The sequence below is a fragment of the Pelodiscus sinensis genome, chromosome 3 (assembly GCF_052426305.1).
Source record: "Pelodiscus sinensis isolate ZL-2025 chromosome 3, ASM5242630v1, whole genome shotgun sequence".
Lineage (NCBI taxonomy): Eukaryota > Metazoa > Chordata > Testudines > Trionychidae > Pelodiscus > Pelodiscus sinensis.
The window spans coordinates 149,382,436-149,403,331 of NC_143054.1; the positions used below are offsets into that span (position 1 = coordinate 149,382,436).

At 49.6% G+C, this 20,896-nt stretch overlaps 1 protein-coding gene across 9 annotated transcripts in view; it reads right to left on the reverse strand.

Annotated features, from left to right (window-relative positions):
- The window catches only part of LOC142828014 (uncharacterized), a 96,906-nt gene that overhangs the window by 60,727 nt on the left and 15,283 nt on the right, over positions 1 to 20,896 (reverse strand). For 3 of the 9 annotated variants that reach the window (XM_075925155.2, XM_075925154.2, XM_075925152.2), the window contains exon 3: positions 1,070 to 1,118. The exons of the other annotated variants lie outside the window; for them this stretch is intronic. In XM_075925155.2, the coding sequence (XP_075781270.2) occupies positions 1,070 to 1,118 (49 nt within the window). The remainder of the gene's footprint in view (positions 1 to 1,069; positions 1,119 to 20,896) is intronic. 9 annotated transcript variants of the gene reach the window in all.

Sequence of the window (20,896 nt, forward strand, 5' to 3'; positions counted from 1 at the left end):
GGTGAACCAAAAACTCCCACAGAGTTTTAGTAAGGGGCTAACAGTCCCTTTACACAAGAACAAAAGGAGCAATTTCTTAGCTTACAGCCCTAAGCCTGTTTAGCGAACTACTTCTTATGTGACATCTTCATTAGTGGATGTCTGCAGCCATGGTAGCCTATTCTGCATGATCCTATGCTAATTTCTTTGTGGATTAATAGTCCGTGTGATCCACCCAGTATACCACATCATCCATCCTAGATCTTTTTTTTTCTGCTGCCAATACCTGCCCCCCTCCTCTCCAAGCCCATAAAATCTCTTAAAATGTGGCTTTACAAATCAGATCTTTCTTTTCATAAATTTCTGACTAGTGTTTGCCAAGTTCCTATAATCACCAAAAGTTTATTCAGAGCCAAGCTTTAGCAAACACCAGACCCAAAAGCTCTTTCTCTAGTTTTTTCCAGGATCACAATGTGCTTACAGGCTACTGCTTCTCTTTCTTGCTTTTCCGCTTTGTCTCTTCTAAGTTTTTGTGTTCTCCCGCCCCAAACACAAATAGTACTCACCAAAATACTATCACTTCAGTCACAATTCCTGGACAGGTTCACAACTCTTTTTTTGTTAGATATGGATTTGTGATTAATTTATCCTTACAGTTATGTTAATTGCAGAGTGAGTTCACATCCATCAATGTCAGTGAAGTTTTAACTCAACGTTAACAAGATTTCACCCACCTCACAGCAGTAACATCGTCCAGTCACATATTCAAAATGCACTTTGTTTTCCTGTTATGAATATAGATTCAAAGTGACATGACATGTACGGTACACAATGAAAGACAGCCAGTTTCTATCTGTGTTTAAATATTCTGGACACAGAACAAATTGTCCTAATAATCTAAAACCAATTCTGTGTAAAGATTACTGTTCCTAACAGGTGGGATTTCTCTTAAGAGATACCAAAGCAGATTTGATCCATCTCCTGCTAGTTTAGAGGGATCAGCATGCAAATAAACAACTTATTTGCTATCTCAAAACCTTTTATCCTCTGTGACTTCCAGACATGAAGGCAGATAAGAGAAATTACTTACCTTTGAAGATATCTTGAAGGATTCTTACTCCTGGGTCTTAGCTCCATAGCTAAAAAAATTGCAGGAAGAGCTAGCTTTTGTTGTTGTTTTTCTTTTGTTACTTAGAGGGTGGTAGCAGTAGTAATAGTGGCGGAACAGAGCACAAGCCATATCTCTATCTGGCCACAGAAAAATCTTACAGGTAAAAGAATAATAGGCTAGGTTCTAACATGAACATATTGCTGCTTTGCTCACAAAAAAATCTCCCAGTGTTCCAGATCTCATATTTTATTCTAGTTTATTGAATATATCACTTAAAGACAGAAGAATAAAAAGTTGATTCCAAGTTTGGAAAGGTGGCTGTGATACCACTAATTAAACTTGAAAAATTTCCCACTGGGCATATGTGCTAAAAGAACATTGGAGTCTATCAAGTTTTTTACAATGCAGTACTGTCAACCATAAGCATTCAAAATTCAGAAGTCAGGCACCCAAAACACGAGATTTAAAAAATAATACTTTAAAAAAAATTGTCTTCTGTTTTTTGACCCATTAGTGTTAATGGAACTTTTAAAAAAAGGCAAAAAGCTGAGATTCTCATGTAAGCATGAGTCCAGGAGCAGGAGCTATAAGAAAATAATCAAATACTGGAAGACTTGCCAGACATTTTGAGAGCTGGCAACTCTGAAAATGAGATTAAAATTTAAGCCTTGGTTATTTGGAGTATCCAGCATATCATCTAAAATAGCTAGATTTGTTCAATGTTACTAGCAGGTCATATTTAAGAGCACAAATTCCTTGACTTTGGTCTTGTTTTCAGCAGATCATTGTGCCTCAATCTTGCATGTGAAGGAAAACCCTGTCTGTTACTGACAGTTCTTATCTCAGCCAGAAGGAATTGCAATTATATTTTTACAACTCTTAGTTTGTCAGAAATAAGAGCTCTATTAACATTCTTTTCCTAATGTAATGTAAGATGCTGGAAAAGTTTATAATTGTAAAAGGCTTACTTGTAATAAAATTATTTATATTACAAATCAAACACACTTCCACCCAATTCATAAGAATGATAGGAATTTATAAGGAATAAAAGAGTCTTGTTTGCAAATTCAGAAAAAATTATGTCTGCTCTGGTAAGTTAAACGGAGTATTTGACCAATTAGTGGGTTGTATAATGTTCCATAAATACAGATAGATAATAAAACAAAGAATATCTTATTGTCTTTATATAAACCTTTGGTACACCCTCATCTTGAATACTGCGTGCAGATATGGTTGCTTCATCTCAAAAGAGATTTATAGTATTGGAATTTTAAAAAGTACAGAAAAATGTCAGAAGCTGGAAATGGATGACAGGGCATCACTTGATGATTACCTGTACTGTTTATTCCTCTGAGGCACCTGGCCGTGGCCACTTGCAGAAGACAGAATACTGGGCCAGATGGACCTTTCCATCTTATGCTTATGTACCATGCTTATGTTCACATATGACATTGTTTTTTGTTCTTATGTGTATTGTTCATGTTCATGGACTAGAGTTGACATGACAGCAATTGATCTAAATTATGTCCCTTTAAAAAAACAACAAATAGTCTAGTAGCACCTTAAAGACTAACCAAACATATAAATGGTATCATGAGCTTGAAGTGGGCTGTACCCATGAAAGCTCAGAATACCATCTACATGTTTTGTTAGTCTTTAAGATCCTACTAGACTATTCATTTTTTTAAAGTTTTTCTAGTTACAGACTAACTCAGGGCTTATGAAGTTTATGTCCCTCTGAAGCTTATGTCCTTTAAGGAAATTAAGTAATCTGAGATAGGATTAATTTTCAAGTAGAATTCTGTATATTCATTTAGGCTGAAAAGGTAACGTACCTATAATTTATTATAGCCAGTTAAATATAGTTTCAATGTTTTTAGTATATAAAATCTGACATATCTACTATATATTTGAGAGAGTTTGTCTGTCTCTTTGTTCAAGAAGTCCCCCTAAACCAGTGTTTTTCAACCTTTTTTTTTATAAAGAACCCTTTAAAAAAATACCCCCTTTAAAAAAAATTGTAAGTACCCCAAGGACCTACAGTTTTCAGACACACAATTTTTTTTTCTACACTTGCAATACATTTGTTTAAAGAACTTAATCGCAGCCGGGCGGGTGATGAAATTTTGGGATGTAAAAAGTACAAAAATAATAAAGCATGGTAAAACTTAAAACAAAAATTCAGTTTTCTCCCAATTTCAGTTGTATTGATGTACCCTCCGCCAGACTTCTCTCAAGTACCCCTGAGGATACTCGTACCACTGATTGAGAAACACTAGCCTAAACAATATGAGCTAGGACCACCAAATTCAGAGGACAGCTTCCTCTTGTTCCAATTTAAAACAAAGTTGGGGTTTGGTTGTGCAGGGAAAATGGGACTGTTTTCCATTACATGAAAAGGGAAGGGCAGAGAGGAAGTGTGCAATACTCACAGTGACCACTGGGGGCAGCTAGCGCAGCAGAGAGCTATACTGCAGTGTGACCAGTGGGGACAGCTGCACCAGTAAGAGAGTGGCCTGCTGGGGATGGGACTCATCATCTTGCCTGCCGCCAGACTGAGTAAGTAGCCTCCCACCCCAAACCCTTCCCCTCCACCCTAGGCCACAGTGCTGGAAGGGAGCCAGGGGAGAGGAAAGACTCTGCTGGCTGGAGGGGAGGAGAGTTGGGGGGGGGGGGGGGCAGAAAAGGCCACACCGGCTGCAGGGGGCAGGAGGGAGAAAGTCCTGCCAGATGAGACTCCCACCCTGAGCCCCTCCTCAACCTCCTACTCTGACTCCTTCATCCCCTACACCACCAGCCTCCCACGCTGCCCTCCACACCACTAACCTCCCTCCCCACTCTGGCCAGCACCCCCTTGACTCCTGCACCACTAGCCCCCTGCCATGAAGGACCCAGGCAATGCTGGGTAAATCTTCTAGTAAAGCCATAAAGAAAAGAGACAGAATCACCAGGTAGGCAAAAGAGGCTGGCTGGTAGCGTGCTCTCCAGTCCCTGTCCAGGACTGCTCCCAGCCCCAAACCTCCCACCCTCAAGTGCCCTTTAGGGAATGTGGATGGCTGAAGCACCTCACCCCTCGATTCCTACAGGGCCATTGCTTACTATTTCCCTTCCTCAGGAAGCGAGGGGAAAGTGAAAAGTCTGCTGCATTCCTTGTGTTGGCTGGGAAGCACAGGGGGCAGACAAACCTGGACCTGCTCCAAGCACCCTTCCCCCTACTGTGCCCGCTGGAAGTGCAGTGGTCATGGAAAGATGTTTCTCACCTAGCCCCCAAACTGCTGTGTAGAGAGAGTGTCTGGGTAGTTCTCTCTCTCTGGGGCAGCCTGCATACTCAACCCAGACTGCATACCCAACATTGCCCCACCGTATAGCAATGATTCAAATGAAGCAGGCACATTTTCATTTTATTTTTCAAAAACAAAAATTAATTGAGTTAAGGATCTGAGCAATGCTGGATAAATCTTCTAATACTATATATCAAACAAACAATTACACTTGCTACTTTGAAGTACCTTTTATTTGAGGATCACAACCTATTTCACAAACTGTAAGCCTTATCATACCAGTGTAAATTAGGCACATATTATTATCCCCATAATGGAAATGGAGATTGAAAGAGATTAAACGATTTGCCCAAGTTCATGCTAGCCAGTGGCAAAGCATTTTTATCCACACAATAACTTAAGGCAAGGAAATCCTTCGATTAGTTATCATTAGCATAATTTAACCTCATTTTGAGTTTCAGTACATTACCAAAGAAACATGACAATAGCTACCTGGAATCATATTCTCCTCAACATCATCAACTCCCCTTTGTTTTCAGATATTAACATCTACAGTACCCACTAATTCCTCTAAATCAGCCAAATGCACTTAACTTAGATTCTCACTGACACATGTAATTTTACTTTAAAATCACTACTGTATTATAACCTTCTAGAGAAATAGGATAGTTTTTTTCTGTTCATTAACTTCTAATCTACAGTGTAGCCTTTTATAATAACCTCAATAGTAGACAGCAAGATTGCAAGAAAGTGATGTCATGAACCCACTCATGTTTTAATGAGCAACAATTTAAAAAGATCACCCATTGTGATGTTACATTATCTTATGATGATATTTTACTAATTATTTTAAAATAACTTCTGGAATTCACACGAACTAAAAGGCCCAATTCTGAAGTCCTTACTCAAGCAACATTCCCATTGTGTTCTTAATGGCAGTTTGCCTGAGTAGAAATTGAGTTAGTAACTTATACTGGACCTTACAGAGAGCTAAAAGCAAATAAGATGATAGCATGAAGCCTGGTTCTGTCCTGTCTTGTTTCTGATGTAGCCATTTACACCTGTGTAAACAGAGGCTAAAATTCTATGGTTCTCTCTTGATAGGATTTTGCACCCACTTTTCATACCTATAAATGACTAACGAAAGAGCAAGGCAGTGGAATATCAGGCCCATGGATTAAAGTATATCATAACTCAGAATATTATCAAATCAGTCACTTGACTCTATTACAGAAATGTAGAATTCAGCTTGTATTGAGCCAGATGCTACTCTTCCTTCCTCTTAGCACAAAGAGCAGGGCAGCCAACCTCTTTAGTGCTTAAGAGAGCAGAAAGGGTGACACACCAAATCCATGCATGTCATCCTCAAGAGAGCATGATCTGTTGGCTAACATGCACATATGAATTTCTAGTTGCTTAGAATGTATGATGCAGCAAACAGCATCTAAGTCAACCAGGAATCCCACTGCTCCTCTTTAGAGCAATGGTCCACAAACTCCTAATTTCTAATCTCAGCTCTGAACAATGTTCTGTGTGATCTTGGTCAAGCCAGCTAATCATTCTCTTCCTCAGTTTTCCCACCTATAAAATAGAGGAAGAGGAAGAGGAAATAACTTTTTTGAGAACCTTACTATGAAAGGAGAGACTGAAAATCCATAGCCAAAGTAAGTCAATCGATCTATGTACATTTAAGCTTGCTGAGGAACTTGTCCCAAAGATATACCAGAAATTAAACTGTGATTGGAAGAAGATTTGATAAAAATATAGCAATACGGTGGGTGACTAGCTTCAGTTTGAATCATGGTATGATACTACTTTAAGGATTGTACGCACTGCAAGCTTTTCCCAGAAGATATCTTCCAGAAAAGCTTATTTTGAACTAGAACATCTACACAAAAAAAGCGCAAAGAAATAGCAATTTGCTATTTCGAAAGATAGCATCCACACCGATTGGATGCTATCTCGCATTTAAGGCCACCTGGAAACAGTTCAGGCAGGGCATTATGTCAGCAGTTGCTTCCTGGAGCTGCAGCTTAAGGCTGAGACGTGTGCTTAAAGGGACTTCCCTGGACAGCCATTTCTCAGGTTCTTCTGTTTGCTTGCCTACTTCTCTGAGGGACAGCAAAGCTTTTGCACTGTGTGCCCTGCTTTTGGACACCACAGCATACCCTGTTGTGGAGCCAGAGCTGTCTCTGGGCACACAATTGCCCCACACTGCTGTGCTGCAGTTTATGCAGCAGCTTCTGTGGGCTGCCTTCATGGCCCTGCATGAGCTCAACCCTGAGCTCATTGTTGAAAACCTCTGCCTCTGTGAAGGAGCGATGCACTTGCAACCCATGGTGGAGCAACGCTTCTGGAGGCTGGATACCAGTTCTGACTGGTGGGACTGGCTAGTGATGGAGCGGTGGGACAACCAGCAGTGACTCCAAAACTTCTGCACGAGGAAGGAGACATTCCTGGAGCTATGTACCTGGCTCACTCTTGCCCTCAAACAACAGAACACCAAGATATGACCAGCCATCCCCCTGGAGAAGCGTGTTGCCATCACTGTCTGGAAGCTCTCCACATCTGACAGTTACCGATCCGTAGGCAACCAGTTTGGCATGGGGAAGTTGACCACTGTGCATTGCGGGGGACGTGGCCTACCCCCTCATGTCATGGCTGATGAAGCCCTATACCAGCCGCCTTGATACAAGGAAGGACCGCTTCAATGGCTGCCTAGGCAGGGCCCACATGCAAGCTGAATGCCCCTTTAGCTGCTTGAAGGCGAGGTTCAGGTGCCTCCTGACCCACCTGGATGTGGGGGAGCAGAACATCCTTCAGGTGATATCTGCTTGTTGTGTGCTCCACAACATCATGGAGTGGAAGGAGGAGGCCTTGCTTTCAGGGTGGGGTGTAGAGGTTAGCCAGGAGGGATGGATCATTGAGCAGCCATGCACAGCTGCCATCTGGCAGGCCCATCAGGTGGGGGTGTACATTCGAGAGGCTCAGAGGAAGAGTTTCTCTCAAGGACCCTATTAATTCTCCCCAGGGCCTCACCACTAGGGGCCTGTGCCTTGCCCCCCTATGCCTTTCCCACCACAACCCCTCCCTTCCCCCCTCCACCTCTCTTCCCTGAAGACACAAAAACAACTGTTTTGTATTGAAAAAAAGAACTGTTTGCTTATTTGTTTGGGATAGAAGTAACTGGGGAGAAAGGGGGCTCAGAACCTGAAAATGGGAAGAAGGGAGGGGGCTGAGAACCTTTGAGAGGAGAGGAGAGGAGAGGAGAGGAGAGGAGAGGAGAGGCTCAGGACCGGGGTTGAGTGTGACATGTGGCTTGGGTGCTTCCTTTGCATCATGTGCGGGGACCTCTGCAACCTCGGGAGTGGGGGGATCCAGGGAGGACAGGCAGGATGGGGGCTGGAACGGGGTCAGGCATGGGTGGGGGAGTGGGATCAGGCACAGGAGGGGGAGCAGGGACTTGGGCAGGGACTGGGAATGGAACAGGAGTAGGGACTGGACCTGGTGTCAGGTAGGTCAGGAGCTCCCAGACAGTCGCACACGTTGCGTCCCTGCTGAAGAAGCTCAGTCCACATCTAAGCCTGCCACTGCACATCATCCCAGACCTCCTGGGCCAGTGTCTGCTGCACATCCTCCAAAATGGAGATGTGCTCCCTCATGAGGTTCTCCTGGATTCTCTGGTGCCTGTGGCTCCCCCTGGGTTGGGCAGCTGGCTTGGGTGGTATCAAACACCCCACAGTCATGGCTGTCCCGGCTAGGGAGATTAAAGAGAGGTGCTCAGTCATCCCTGGAGACACTGTCCCTGAAGCCTTGCCCTCATCTGTGAACAGAGAGCAACAGTTCTCGGGTCAGAGAATGGTGATGTCCCAGGAACAAGGCCATGTGTGGCTTGGACAGCAGGCCCTGCCTTACAGGGGCACAGCGGTCCCCAGGGGACCATGCTTCCTGCTCCCCCTCATGTCCCATGGACAAGCAGGCTAGGGAAATGGCCAGCCACATTGGGATCCTATGGCTGGGGGGAGGGACCTCGAGTTGCCTGGGCTTCCATCGGTGCCGCACACACTCCTGAGCCTGGCAGTGCTGTCCCCGGGAGAGGGTGCTGCCTTGAGTGTGCAGGCATGCCCATGTGCTTTGTGCAGTACTCCAGAGTCTGTGTGCAGCCATGTGTGTGTCTCAATCCCCAGCCTCCTTCCAGCACTGGTTCGTGGTAGGAGGGTGTTCCCCCGCAAAGGTCAGAAGCATGGGTGGCCTCTCCAGACCCTGTGAGCAGGAGCCCAGGGATGCTCCGGTGCTTCCTGCTAGGGCTGCATGGCACAATGGGCAGGCTGAGGCCGAGCGACGATCGCACCCCAGTCCCACAGCACCCATTAACCCCACCCTATGTGTGTGAAAAACTAAGACCACTCACCTGATGACCCCTCCCCAGCCTCAGAGGATGCCTGGGACACATCCAGTTTGTGGGGTACTGGCTCCAGGATGATGATGATCACTGTGCTCACCATTTTGTCCTCCTCCTCTTCGTGGGCTGGGACCCCCAGGTGGACAATGACGGGCATCTCCAGCCCCAAGTCCACCACCAGGAGTGGGGAAGGGGCTGCATCGCCTCCCAGCATGCAATTCAGGAAATCAAAATAGGGGTAGGAGTGGGGTCTGGAGCATGAACTGTGCTCCCTCACCCTGGCATAGGCCTGCTGGAGCTCTTTTATCTTGCTCCAGAACTGCTCCAGGGTCCTGGTGTGGCCCTTTGTGGCCAGGCTCTCAGCCATCAGACCATAGATATCGGCATTGCACTGTCTGGAGCAGAGATTCTGGAGGTTCTCCTTATTGCCCCATACCTTGAGGAAGGCCAGGATCATTGCCCCAGACCAGGATGGCGCACATCTTTTGCAGCCCCAGCAGGCTCCTGGGAGCTCTGTGCATACTCCCTGGTACAGGCAGGGGAGCTTGGGGGGCTTGTGGCTGGGACATGGTGCCCAGACATCAGGCACTGGCAGCTGCACTGTGGCTGGAGACTCTGAGGGCTAGCTTCCTGCCACAAGCCCTGTCCCCTGTGTCTGCAACTTTAAGTGCTCCAGGGGAACAGGAACTATAGTGTTTCAATGAGTGTGGATGGAATGGCCAGCAGGGCACCTGTGGGATTTCCTGGAGGCCTCTTTTTTTGATAAAACTCCCTATTCCGCATCTACACATGCCCTCTTTTGAAAAAGCTTTATTGGAAAAGGCCTTATTCCTTGTGGAAGGAGGTCCGTTATTTTGACTTTCTTTCAAAACAACGCAATTGCAGTGTGGACGCTAGTATTTTTTCTGGAATAAGGGCCACTATTCCAGAAAAACGGTGGAGTGTAGACACACTCTAATTGGTTAAACAGAATCTTATTTGAGAATAGTTACAGCCTATCTAAATATAAACCATTTAAAAATCAGTACAAGCTCATTTGTATAATTATATTATACATGTTTTGTCCAGCTTGTATGCATGGGATCAAATAGAGTTTAAATAAAGTTCAGAAACAGTGTTTTAGTCCCCTACTTAGACAGCATGCCAAACTCAGTTTTAAACTCGTGAACAATGGCTGGGTTAAGCTATGTTTAAACCAAATTAACCAGAACTGTCCTTTAAAGAAGGTTTGGATCTGCCAAGTTTAGCTGGAACTTTAAGTTTGAAATATGACCTTTTTCTACTGCTGGGAAAGGGATTGTCATTTGTCTGCAATGTAAATAAAATCACAGAAATAAGTCTTGTGGTATTTGAAATTTCCAGTCAAATAAAGAAATACTCAAGAAAATTTTGACATGCAAATGACAATATGGCTAGGTAAAATTTAGCAGTTACATATAAAGGCTACGTCTACACTGGCATGAATTTCCGGAAATGCTTAAAACGGAATACATTCCGTTTTCAGCTTTTCCGGAAAAGGAGCGTCTACATTGGCCACGGAGTTTCCGCGATAACGATGCGCTTTTCCGGAAAAGCGCGTCTACATTGGCGGTGCGCTTTTCCGGAAAAGCAGAAAGCCCGGAGCCATTTTGAAGAGGGCAAAGGCCACCAGCCCTTTCCGGGGGCGGGGCCAGAGCGCCGTTCAGACACGTGCTTAAAGGGGTCTCGCCGGGCAGCCGTTGGTCTCCTGCTCCCGTGCCTTGGGGCCTCTTCCAGGGACTGACACCCTTCGCAGGTCTGTGGGTGCCCTTTGACTTTTGGGGACAGCCCCCCTTTTGGCCCCCAACTGCTTTTCTCTGCGGTTTATTTTTTTGCCCAGCTCTGTGTACTATGGAGCCACGGGTGGCCATGTGCCTGGTCGGGCCCCTCTTGGTGCTGTTCCGCTGGCTGCAGCTCGTGCTGCAGGCCGGTGCCCTGCTTTTCATGGACCAGGAGGCAGAGATCGCCTTGGACGCCCTCACCAGGGAGGCCCTGGCAACTCTGTCTCATCAGCACCCCACTGTATACCGGCCACTCTGGAGTTTGGACATCAGCACCGACTGGTGGGACCGTGTGGTCCTCGGACTATGGGACGACCAGCAGTGGGTCCGGAATTTCCGGATGAGAAAACAGACCTTCTTGACCCTGTGCACCTGGCTCACCCCCGCGCTACAGAGAACCGCCACCCGGCTGCGGGCACCCATCCCCGTCAACAAGAGGGTTGCCATCGCGCTGTGGAAGCTGGCCACACCGGACAGCTACCGCTCGGTGGCACACCAGTTCGGGGTGGGAAGATCCACCGTTGGCGTGATCGTCATCCAGGTAAGTCCCAGGGGGAGTGGGATGGGGGGAGGGTGCTCCACTCCAGGCCCAGGGACAGCCAAGACTCCAGGCTGGGTCGCCCAGGGGTTTTGGCCATCCCTCACTTGCACAGGCCCACTGGTGGGGGGGGACATGGGGGGCCCTGGTGTGTGTGTGTGTGTGTGTGTGTGTGTGTGTGTGTGTGTGTGTGTGGACAGAGGGAATCAAGGGGGGGGGAACCCAAGGGAGCGCACACTCACCCCTGGCTGTATGTAATGTGTTCCCTTGTGTTTCTCTGCACCCTTCTGCAGGTTGTCCACGCCATCAATGACGTCCTGCTGCCAAGAATCATCCGCCTGCGCGACGTCGATGAGACCATGGCCGGCTTCGCTGCCCTCGGGTTCCCCAACTGTGGGGGAGCCCTGGACGCCACCCACATCGCCATCCGGGCCCCAGAGCATCGAGCAGCCCACTTTATGAACCGAAAGGGGTACTGCTCCATCGTCCTGCAGGCCCTCGTGGATCACCGGGGCCGCTTCCTGGACATCTACAGCGGCTGGTCCGGCCGGGCACACGACGCCCGCATCCTCCGGAACTCTGGACTGTTTCAGAGGTTGGAGGCGGGCACCTACTTCCCCCGGCGGGACTTGACTGTTGGGGATGTACCGATGCCCATCTGCATCATCGGGGACGCGGCCTACCCCCTGATGCCCTGGCTCATGCGGCCCTACACGGGGCAGCCGGACCAGAACCGGGCCCGGTTCAACGACCGCCTCAACCGGGCCCGAAACCCAGTGGAGCTGGCATTTGGTCGCTTAAAAGGCCGCTTCCGTTGTTTGCTCACCCGTCTCGACATGGGTGAGCAGAATGCAACGGAGGTGCTGGCCGCGTGCTGCGTGCTCCACAATATTGTGGAGCGCAGTGGGGAGGCCTTCCTCCCTGCATGGGTGGCAGCTGAGGCACAGACCTTGGACCAGCCCGCCACAGCTGCCATCCGCCAGGCGCGCCAGGAGGCGGTGCGCATTAGAGAGGCCCTGGTGGAGATGTTTGCCCAAGCCCCCTAGCAGGGTCGCTTGGGTCACCCCAGAGTACTCTGTCCCAGCTCCTACCCTTCCCCACCTCCTCCCCTTACCTCCCCCCCCCCAATAGTATAGTAAAGCGTCGGGTCACAGCATATCGCGGCCGTCATCGAGTCTGTTCGTCGGGTGCGTCGGGCGTAGTTAGGGTTTGTCTTTTAAGTTAGGCTAGGGTTTAGGCCACCATCGCCGTCCTGAGGAACAGCCAACAGGATTTGGGACTTGTGTGGAAGGCTTACATCAGTGCCATCTTCAATGGATCTCCTGGCTGTTCCTCTCCTGAGGCCCGGAAGGACCAAAGGACTGACATGGCCAGCAACAGCACGATCATCCATCGAGGGATCTCCTGGCTGTTCCTCTCCTGAGGCCCGGAAGGACCAAAGGATCGAGGTGGCCAGCAACAGCACGATCATCCATCGAGGGATCTCCTGGCTGTTCCTCTCCTGAGGCCCGGAAGGACCAAAGGATCGAGGTGGCCAGCAACAGCACGATCATCCATCGAGGGATCTCCTGGCTGTTCCTCTCCTGAGGCCCGGAAGGACCAAAGGATCGAGGTGGCCAGCAACAGCACGATCATCCATCGAGGGATCTCCTGGCTGTTCCTCTCCTGAGGCCCGGAAGGACCAAAGGATCGAGGTGGCCAGCAACAGCACGATCATCCATCGAGGGATCTCCTGGCTGTTCCTCTCCTGAGGCCCGGAAGGACCAAAGGATCGAGGTGGCCAGCAACACCACGATCGTCCTCCCTTTGCCTAGTGTTTGTTTAATAATCTCTGTTGTGTGCATCTTGTAACTGTTCTTGCTAGTTTGTAATCTATGTTAATAATATTTTGTGGTTTACCTGTTACTGAAAAGTGTCATCATTTATTTCTGCGCCACAAACTACTGACCACTTACGAAGGCCCCCCCACCCCCCCCAGTGATTACAGTACAGATTTTGTTCTCCACAGTTTGCCACCATGTAACATTTAAGTGGCTACTTGGCATCTCACATCATTTTGTACACTACCCAAGAGTTACACAATACCCAACACACGAATGAACAGCAAAGTAGAGATCTGTTTATTTACAAGGGGGGGGGGAGACCTTCAACTGGGACAGGAGAGGGGGAGACCTTCAACTGGGACAGGAGAGGGGGGAGACCTTCAACTGGGACAGGAGAGGGGGGAGACCTTCAACTGGGACAGGAGAGGGGGGAGACCTTCAACTGGGACAGGAGAGGGGGGAGACCTTCAACTGGGACGGGGGGAGGCAGTTACTGGGATGGGCGGCCCCTGCGAACGCTCCTCCGGGGGCCAGCCTGCCCACGCTGGGCAGACCGCGTCGGGGCAGGCTGCACGCGGAGGTGGCCAGGAGCATGGACACGGCCAGGAACAGGGGCACGGCCAGGAACAGGGCCAGGAACAGGGCCAGGAACAGGGGCAGGAACAGGGTCAGGAACAGGGTCAGGAGGAAGGGCAGGAACAGGGCCAGGAGCTGGGATAGGAGGAGGGGCAGGAACAGGGCCAGGAGCTGGGATAGGAGGAGGGGCAGGAACAGGGCCAGGAGCTGGGATGGGAGGGGGCATGACCTGTGCTACGGGAGGGATGGCGGGGGCCTGGGCTCCGCCCATGCCATAGTGAATGGCATGCACAATATGTGCCGTGAGAGTGTCCATGGTGGTGCGCATCCCTCTGCATTCGGCCAGGAAGGCAGCCCAGGCATCCTGCCGCCACTGCAGGTCCCCCTGCACCCGCTCCTCGATGGAGGCCTGGATTGCCTCCACAGCATGGACGTGGCGCCGAAGCAGCTGGTCCCTCTGGCGGAGCCTGTGCCTCCGGGGTTGGCCTGCTGGGGGTGGCGCTGCTGCCGCAATGGAGGGTCTGGTGCTGGGTCCCGCTGCAAGGAAGAGAAGAAAGGATGGGTCAGTCAGGCAGGCCGTCCACTGTCCCCACACCGCATGCCCTCCACCCCGAACCCAGGTGACCCCACAGTTGTGTGGCTTGGGCCCACTCGGTTCCCCTCCTGCCTGCCCCTGGAGTAGGGTCCTCCCTCCAGGGTATTGTAAGCACCGCTCTGTATCCTGGCCCCATGCAGGGCGGGAGGGTGCTAGTGCAGCATTCACCTGTGGAACTCCCTGCCGGTGGAGACTGTGAAAAGCTTTTGGGTTAATCACTGCTGTTTGACAGGGAGCGAGATGCATCCCCACGCAGTGCCTGGGAGCACATCTGGCAGAGGCGGTCTGGGCTCTCAGATCCCCTCGTGTGGGATATCTCCTGGACGGAACCAGAAGGGTGACTGGGGGGTGGGGGGATGTCCCATCCTTGCAGCACAACTCAGGGGCCCTTCTCCCTCCCACGATCCCTCCCGCAAGCCCGGTAGCCCAGGAACATGTGTGGCCCCAGTGGGGACTTCCCTTGGGGAACCAGCCAAGGCACCGGGAGCAGGTGAGGGGCTCGGTGGGGGCCACGGTCACAGGACCGTGACGCTGTGGTCTACCCAATTAGAAGCTGGCTGTGCCTCACTGCCAGGCATGGGACAGTGTGCCGTTGTCTGGTCTGCACCCTTGCTGAAGCTGCGGGCTCTGGGCTGAGTCCCTGGGGCCCTGGCCAGTTCCGTCCGGCATCCACCCTTCCCCCTGGTCCCGCCAAATGTGTGTGAGCAGCAGGGTCCCAGGCGTGGCCTGCAGCTGCCTGCCGTGGTCACGTGCCGCTCGGTCACCAGGTTGCACGTGGTTGCACCTGCTGCTTGCTGTCCTCATGCTATGCAGCGTGCAGCTCACGTGGCCTGAGTGACATGCTCTCCCCCTCCCCCCTCCGGGCACCTGGCTCCCCACCGCCCGCCCTCCGCCCCCCACCCTTGGGAGTGCAAACTGCACAGACTCACCAGTGGGTTCCTCCCCGTCCTCGGAGGAGTTGCTGGAGGGGGCCTGCTGGGTGGCAACGCTGGCCTCCTCACCAGATGCACTGCCGCTGTCATCTGCCTCCTCCGGCTCGGTGGGACGGTTAATAGGTGGCCGCTGGCAGGTGTCCACGGGGACCGGTGGGGCTTGAGGGGCGGGCTCTCCCAGAAAGGAGTGGAGCTCCGCAAAATATGGGCAGGCGTCGGGTCCTGCCCCCCTGCCCTCAGTGGCCCTGACATACCCCAGCCGCAGCTCCTTGACTTTGGAGCGGACCTGCTCACAGTTGCGGCTGGGGTGTCCATGCTGGGCCAGGTTCTGCGCAAGCCGAGTGTACAGATCGGCGTTCCGGCGCCGGGAATGGAGGTCGTGGAGACCCTCCTCCTCCTTCCATAATTCGATGAGGGCCTCCAGCTCCCTGGGGCTCCAGGATGGGGCCCGCCTTTTGCGGCCCCTGGGGGCCTCCTCCGCTGGGGGTCCAGGGGGCTCTCCAGCAGGAGCTGCCATGGTGCGGTGAGCCGAAAGGAAAAAAGTGTTGGGCAGCACAGCAGGCGGCAGACCAGACCCAGACAGGCTCCTGGCACGTGCGCCCAGCAGCCTGAGAGCCCTTTAACAGCTCGGGCTTACCAGGAAGTCCGCGGCTCCTACGGGGTCTCCCAGCGTCCAAACCGCAGTTTTCCGTTTTTTCTGCTTTTCCGGAAAAGCTGTCTACACTGGCCCTTTTCCGGAAAAGCTTTTCCGGAAAATGAACTTATGCCCGAGCGGGAGCATCGTACGGTTTCCGGAATAGCGGCTGATTTTGTACAGTACAGGATCGTTGCTTTTCCGGAAATTCAAGGGCCAGTGTAGACAGCTCGCGGGTTATTCCGGAAAAGCGGCTGATTTTCCGGAATAAGTGGCCCAGTGTAGACGCACCCATAAAGAATATTAACAGAATGTACAGTTATCATGCCTTTCATGTTTCAGTGAATTCTTTAAAAAAATGCACAAGAGACTATTAGTCCTATGAAATACCTATACAGTGAAAAGCTTGCAGACAGAAAAAATATCAATTCATAAGTTTGAACATACATTGGTAGGTTGATAATTTCTAATCAGAAAGAACAAGTACTCAAAGTTTTTTTATGGTGCATTGAAAATGCAAAGAATATAAACAAAAGACACCATAACATATACTGTATTCTCTCTCATACCCTTGAGAGGAGTCTACACAACAGTGAAGCCTATGTGTGTATATAAAATAGGAAAAGTCTTTGAACTGGACTCAGTCTTCTTATTTATGAATCCTGTCAATTTGTGCTATAGAAAAATTTGCAAAGATTTCACAATATCAGATCTGAGGATATGTCTACACTTGCAGCCTAATTCGAAATAGGGCTGCAAATGTAGGCATTTGAAATTGCAAATCAAGCCCGGGATTTAAATATCCTGCGCTTGATTTGCATCTTTCCGGCCAGGCGCCATTTTTTGAAATTTACAAGTCCGGAATAACTGCCTGCATCTACATGCGGCAGTGAAATGGGCGTTCGAAATAAAGCCCTATTTCGAACTACATGTTAAACCTCATTGCATGAGGAATAACAGGTAGTTCGAAATAGGGCTTTTTTTCGAATGCCCGTTTCATTGCTGTGTGTAGACGTGGGCAGTTATTCCAGGCTTGTAAATTTCAAAAAATGGCGTCCAGCCAGGAAGATGCAAATTAAGTGCGGGATATTTAAATTGCTTGATTTGCAATTTCAAATGCCTACATTTGCAGCTGTATTTCGAATTAGGCTGCAAGTGTAGACATACCCTGATAAATGACTATGTAGAACTATCAACATGGGCAGGAGGAACAAATACTATACAAATAAAAGAGGACAAGGTGGTAATACAGGCCTGTACCAAGGAATATGTGTGTGTGCGCGCGCTTGCTTTTGTAAATGTGGACCACAATTTTTTTTTAAATATAAAGGAGTTCAAAATTGTCATGCAATGAATGTGTATAAGAGAGGTTAATGAAAAATATTAGTGGAAACAGTGATTTGGTAAATGATTTTGTTACAGCATAGTAGAAGTTTATACAGTAATAAATGTTATATAGAAATTACCTTCTGGGATCATGGCAGGCAGTGCAGCCTCCATGGCACCCTGCTCTTTCGGGTGCCTCTTCCTGCTGCTGCTCTGCCTGCTTGGTGAGTCGAGCACCTGGTGAGTGCAGGGGGGCAGGCTTCCAGACAGTGGGGCCAGGCCCAGGCTGCTCCTGGTGGGTGGCAGGGAGCCATTCCCCTGGCTCTGCCATGCTGCCACTAGCTCTGCCCACCCATCTCTCCACAACAAAGCACTCTCCCATTCTGCTAACACGGTGGTTTTCAAATTTTTTGGCCTATGGCCCACTTGGCTCAATGCAAACCTTTCTGTAGACTACCAGTTGCCAATGGAAACTTACCATTAATTACATAATTACACCAGTTTGCTAGTGTTGCAGCTAGGGAGATCAGTTTAATTTAACCAGTAAGAAAGAAAATATTAATTTAAATTATTAAACAGACTAAGCACTTTAATTTTCTCATGTTAGTTTATAAAGTTTCATTTTAAATAAAGAAAAATATGAATGTATGCCCAACTCAAAAGGTTCCCATGTTTTCTTTATGATGAAGTGGGGAACAGTTTTTGGGTTAGGGGGCCACTGACCCACAGAAAAATCAGTTGGGGACCACACAAGTGAGAAGAAGAAAAAAAAATATCCTCCAAAAACCACCAACCCCTAACTGAGACACTTCACTCCTCTGGTGCTCCAGCCCCACCAGGGGAGGAAGAGGGACAGGGAGGACTGAGGTTCAGGGCTTCCCATAGGCCAGTTTTACTCTTCTAAGGTTCCAAGGCTAGTGGATTTTGTGGACCTCCCTCGGTTCTGGGGTTAGGACAAAAATGGGGGTTCAGTGTGCGGGACAGGGCTGCCAGTGAGAGGATTGGGTGTGCAGGATCTGGGAGGGGGTGGGGTGCGAGGTCTGGATGGCAAGAAGGGTGCAGGAGCTGACTGAGGGTAGAGTGTCTGGCTGGAGGGAAGGGGGGAGGCAAGAGCAAAGGAAGGTGCAGTATGTGGCCAGGAGGGAGGATGACTGAGCGGACTGGGGGTAGGGTGTCTGGCCAGATGGGAGGGTGCAACAGCAGGCTGGAAGTGCTAGTCTCTGCAGGATGGTTTTTCTTGAGGGAGCTGGGAGTGAGGGGGTTTGGGCATGAGGGAATGGGGGACACTTACTTGTCTTTGTACCCTGCGCCAGTCCCAGACACTGCTTCCTGCTGCTCCCATTGGCCGGATTCTACTGGCACACCAGTGCTGGCTTCCCACTGTGTGATCTGGCTTGCTGGGAAGAAGCTTTCCTCCTCCCCTTCCCCTAGCTGGAGGGGGGGGGGGGAAGGGGGCACTTCTTCCCGTTAGCTGGATCTTGCAGTGAAGCTCGGAGCTTTCACTTCCCCGCTCAGTGGGAAGCTGGCGCCAGCACTCCAACTGCATGGAGGAGGAGGGAGGGAGAGGCTGCAATACCAGCACAGTCTCCCCATTGCGGAGGGTGAGGAGGGGAGCTAAGCTTGGGCCGCAGACTACCAGGAAGGTAGCTGCAGAGCCCCCTCATGCAGATTTGGGGAACAATAGGAGAATGTATTCACACACTTCTACATATGGGTTTGTAATATTTCTCAAAATATTGTTCTCAATTAACAGAGTCAGTAGTAGAACACAGCTTCAGAAGGGAGATTAATCTATGTTTATATGAGGAAAGACAAGATCTCTATACAACAGTCTATTTTGGGGGGCTGTAATGTTGAAGTCACTGGTAGATCTGACTATCTCAAGAATTGATAGAAGTCCTGCTATGTTAGAATCATACAGCTTGAAGAGACCTCAGGAGGTCATCAAGTCCAGCCCCTGCCCAATGTAGGACCAATCCCAACTAAATCATCCCAGCCAGGGCTTTGTTAAGCCAAGATTTAAAAACCTCTAGGGATGGAGATTCCACTACTTCCCTAGGTAACCCATTCCAGTGTTTCACCACCCTCCTAGGGAAATAGTTTTTCCTAATCTCCAACCCAGACCTTCCCCACTGTAACTTGAGACCATTGCTCCTTGTTCTGCCATCCGTCAGTACTGTGAACAACCTTTCCCCATCCTCTCTGGAACTTCAGGAAGTTGAAGGCTGCTATCAAATCCCCCCTCACTCTTCTCTTCTGCTGACTAAACAAACCCAAATCCCTCAGCCTCAAGGTCATGTGCTCCAGCCCCCTAATCATTTTGGTTGCCCACCTTTCTATAGTGGGGGGCCCAGAACTGGACACAATACTCCAGATGTGGCCTCACCAGAGCCGAATAAAGGGGAATAATCACTTCTCTAGGTCTGCTGGCGATGCTCCTCCTAATGCAACCTAATATGCCATTAGCCTTCTTGGTTACAAGGGCACACTGTTGACTCATATCCAGCTTCTCATCCACTGTAATCCCCAGGTCCTTTTCTGCAGAACTGTTACTTAGCCATTCGGTCCCCAGTCTGTAAGGGTACATCTAGATTACATGACTTTTTCGAAAGACTCTTTTGAAAGAGGCTTTTTTGAAAGAGAGAGTCTAGATAGCACTAAGCGGATCAAAAAAATGATCCGCTTTTTTTGGGGGGAAAAAAAAGCAGCGTCCAGACTGCCTGGACGCTCTGTCGAAAAAAGAGCACCTGGAACCAATTCTGGCAGGGTATGGGGGCAGCCTTTACTTCTGGGTGCTGCTGCCTGCCCTTTGCAGAGAAGTGCGCTTAAAGGGATCCCCCTCGACAGCCATTTCTTTGCTGCTGCTTCTGGCTTGCCTACATCAGAGAGGGACAGCAAAGCGGCTGCAGTGCTTGCTCTGGTTGCCCTGCTTTCTGGGACACCACGGCAGTTTGGTTTTTGGTTGGTTTTTCTGCTTTTCATCCTTTTTTTAATATGGAGCTGGAGCTGCTCCTGGGCAGGCGATGGCCCCACACAGCCATGCTGCAAATTCTGGTGCACCTTCATGACACCATCATGATGCTCATAGGCCATCTGGACTCAGAACCCAGCTTTGAGCCCCTCGTCCAGGCTACAGCACGACTGGCCTTGCCACTGAACTTATTCCTGGAGAGGCAATTTTGCAGGCTGGACACCAGTTCAGACTGGTGGGACTGGCTCGTTTTGGAGAGGTAGGTTGACCAGGCTTGGTTCTGAAACTACCGTATGTTGAAGTCCACATTCCAGGAGCTGTGTGTCTGGCTTGCCTCTGCCATACAACGCCAGGACACCCGCTTACAGCCCGCCATTCCCCTGGAGAAGCTGGCCACCCCCAACAGCTACCCAGATCCTTTTCTGCAGAACTGCTACTTACAATCTGGGGACTGAATGGCTAACAATGCTTGGGATTCTTCCGACCTAAGTGCAGGACTCTAAACTTGTCCTTGTTGAACCTCATCAGATTTCCTTTGGCTCAATCCTCTAATCTGTCCAGGTCACTCTGGACCCTATCCCTGCCCTCCAGAATATCTACCTCTCCCCCTAGCTTAGTGTCATCTGCAAACTTCCTGAGGGTACAATCCATCCCCTCATCCAGGTCATTAATAAAGATGCTGAACAAAACCAGTCCGAGAACAGATTTTTGCGGCACTCCGCTACAAACCGACTGCCAACCTGGTATCGATCTGTTGATCACTACCTGTTGGGCCGACAGTCTAGCCAGCTTTCTATCCATCTTACAGTCCATTTATCCAATCCATACTTCCTTAACTTGCTGGCAAGAATACTGTGGGAGACCATATTAAAAGCTTTGCTAAAGTCTAGGTATATCACATCCACTGACTTTCCCATATCCACAGAGCC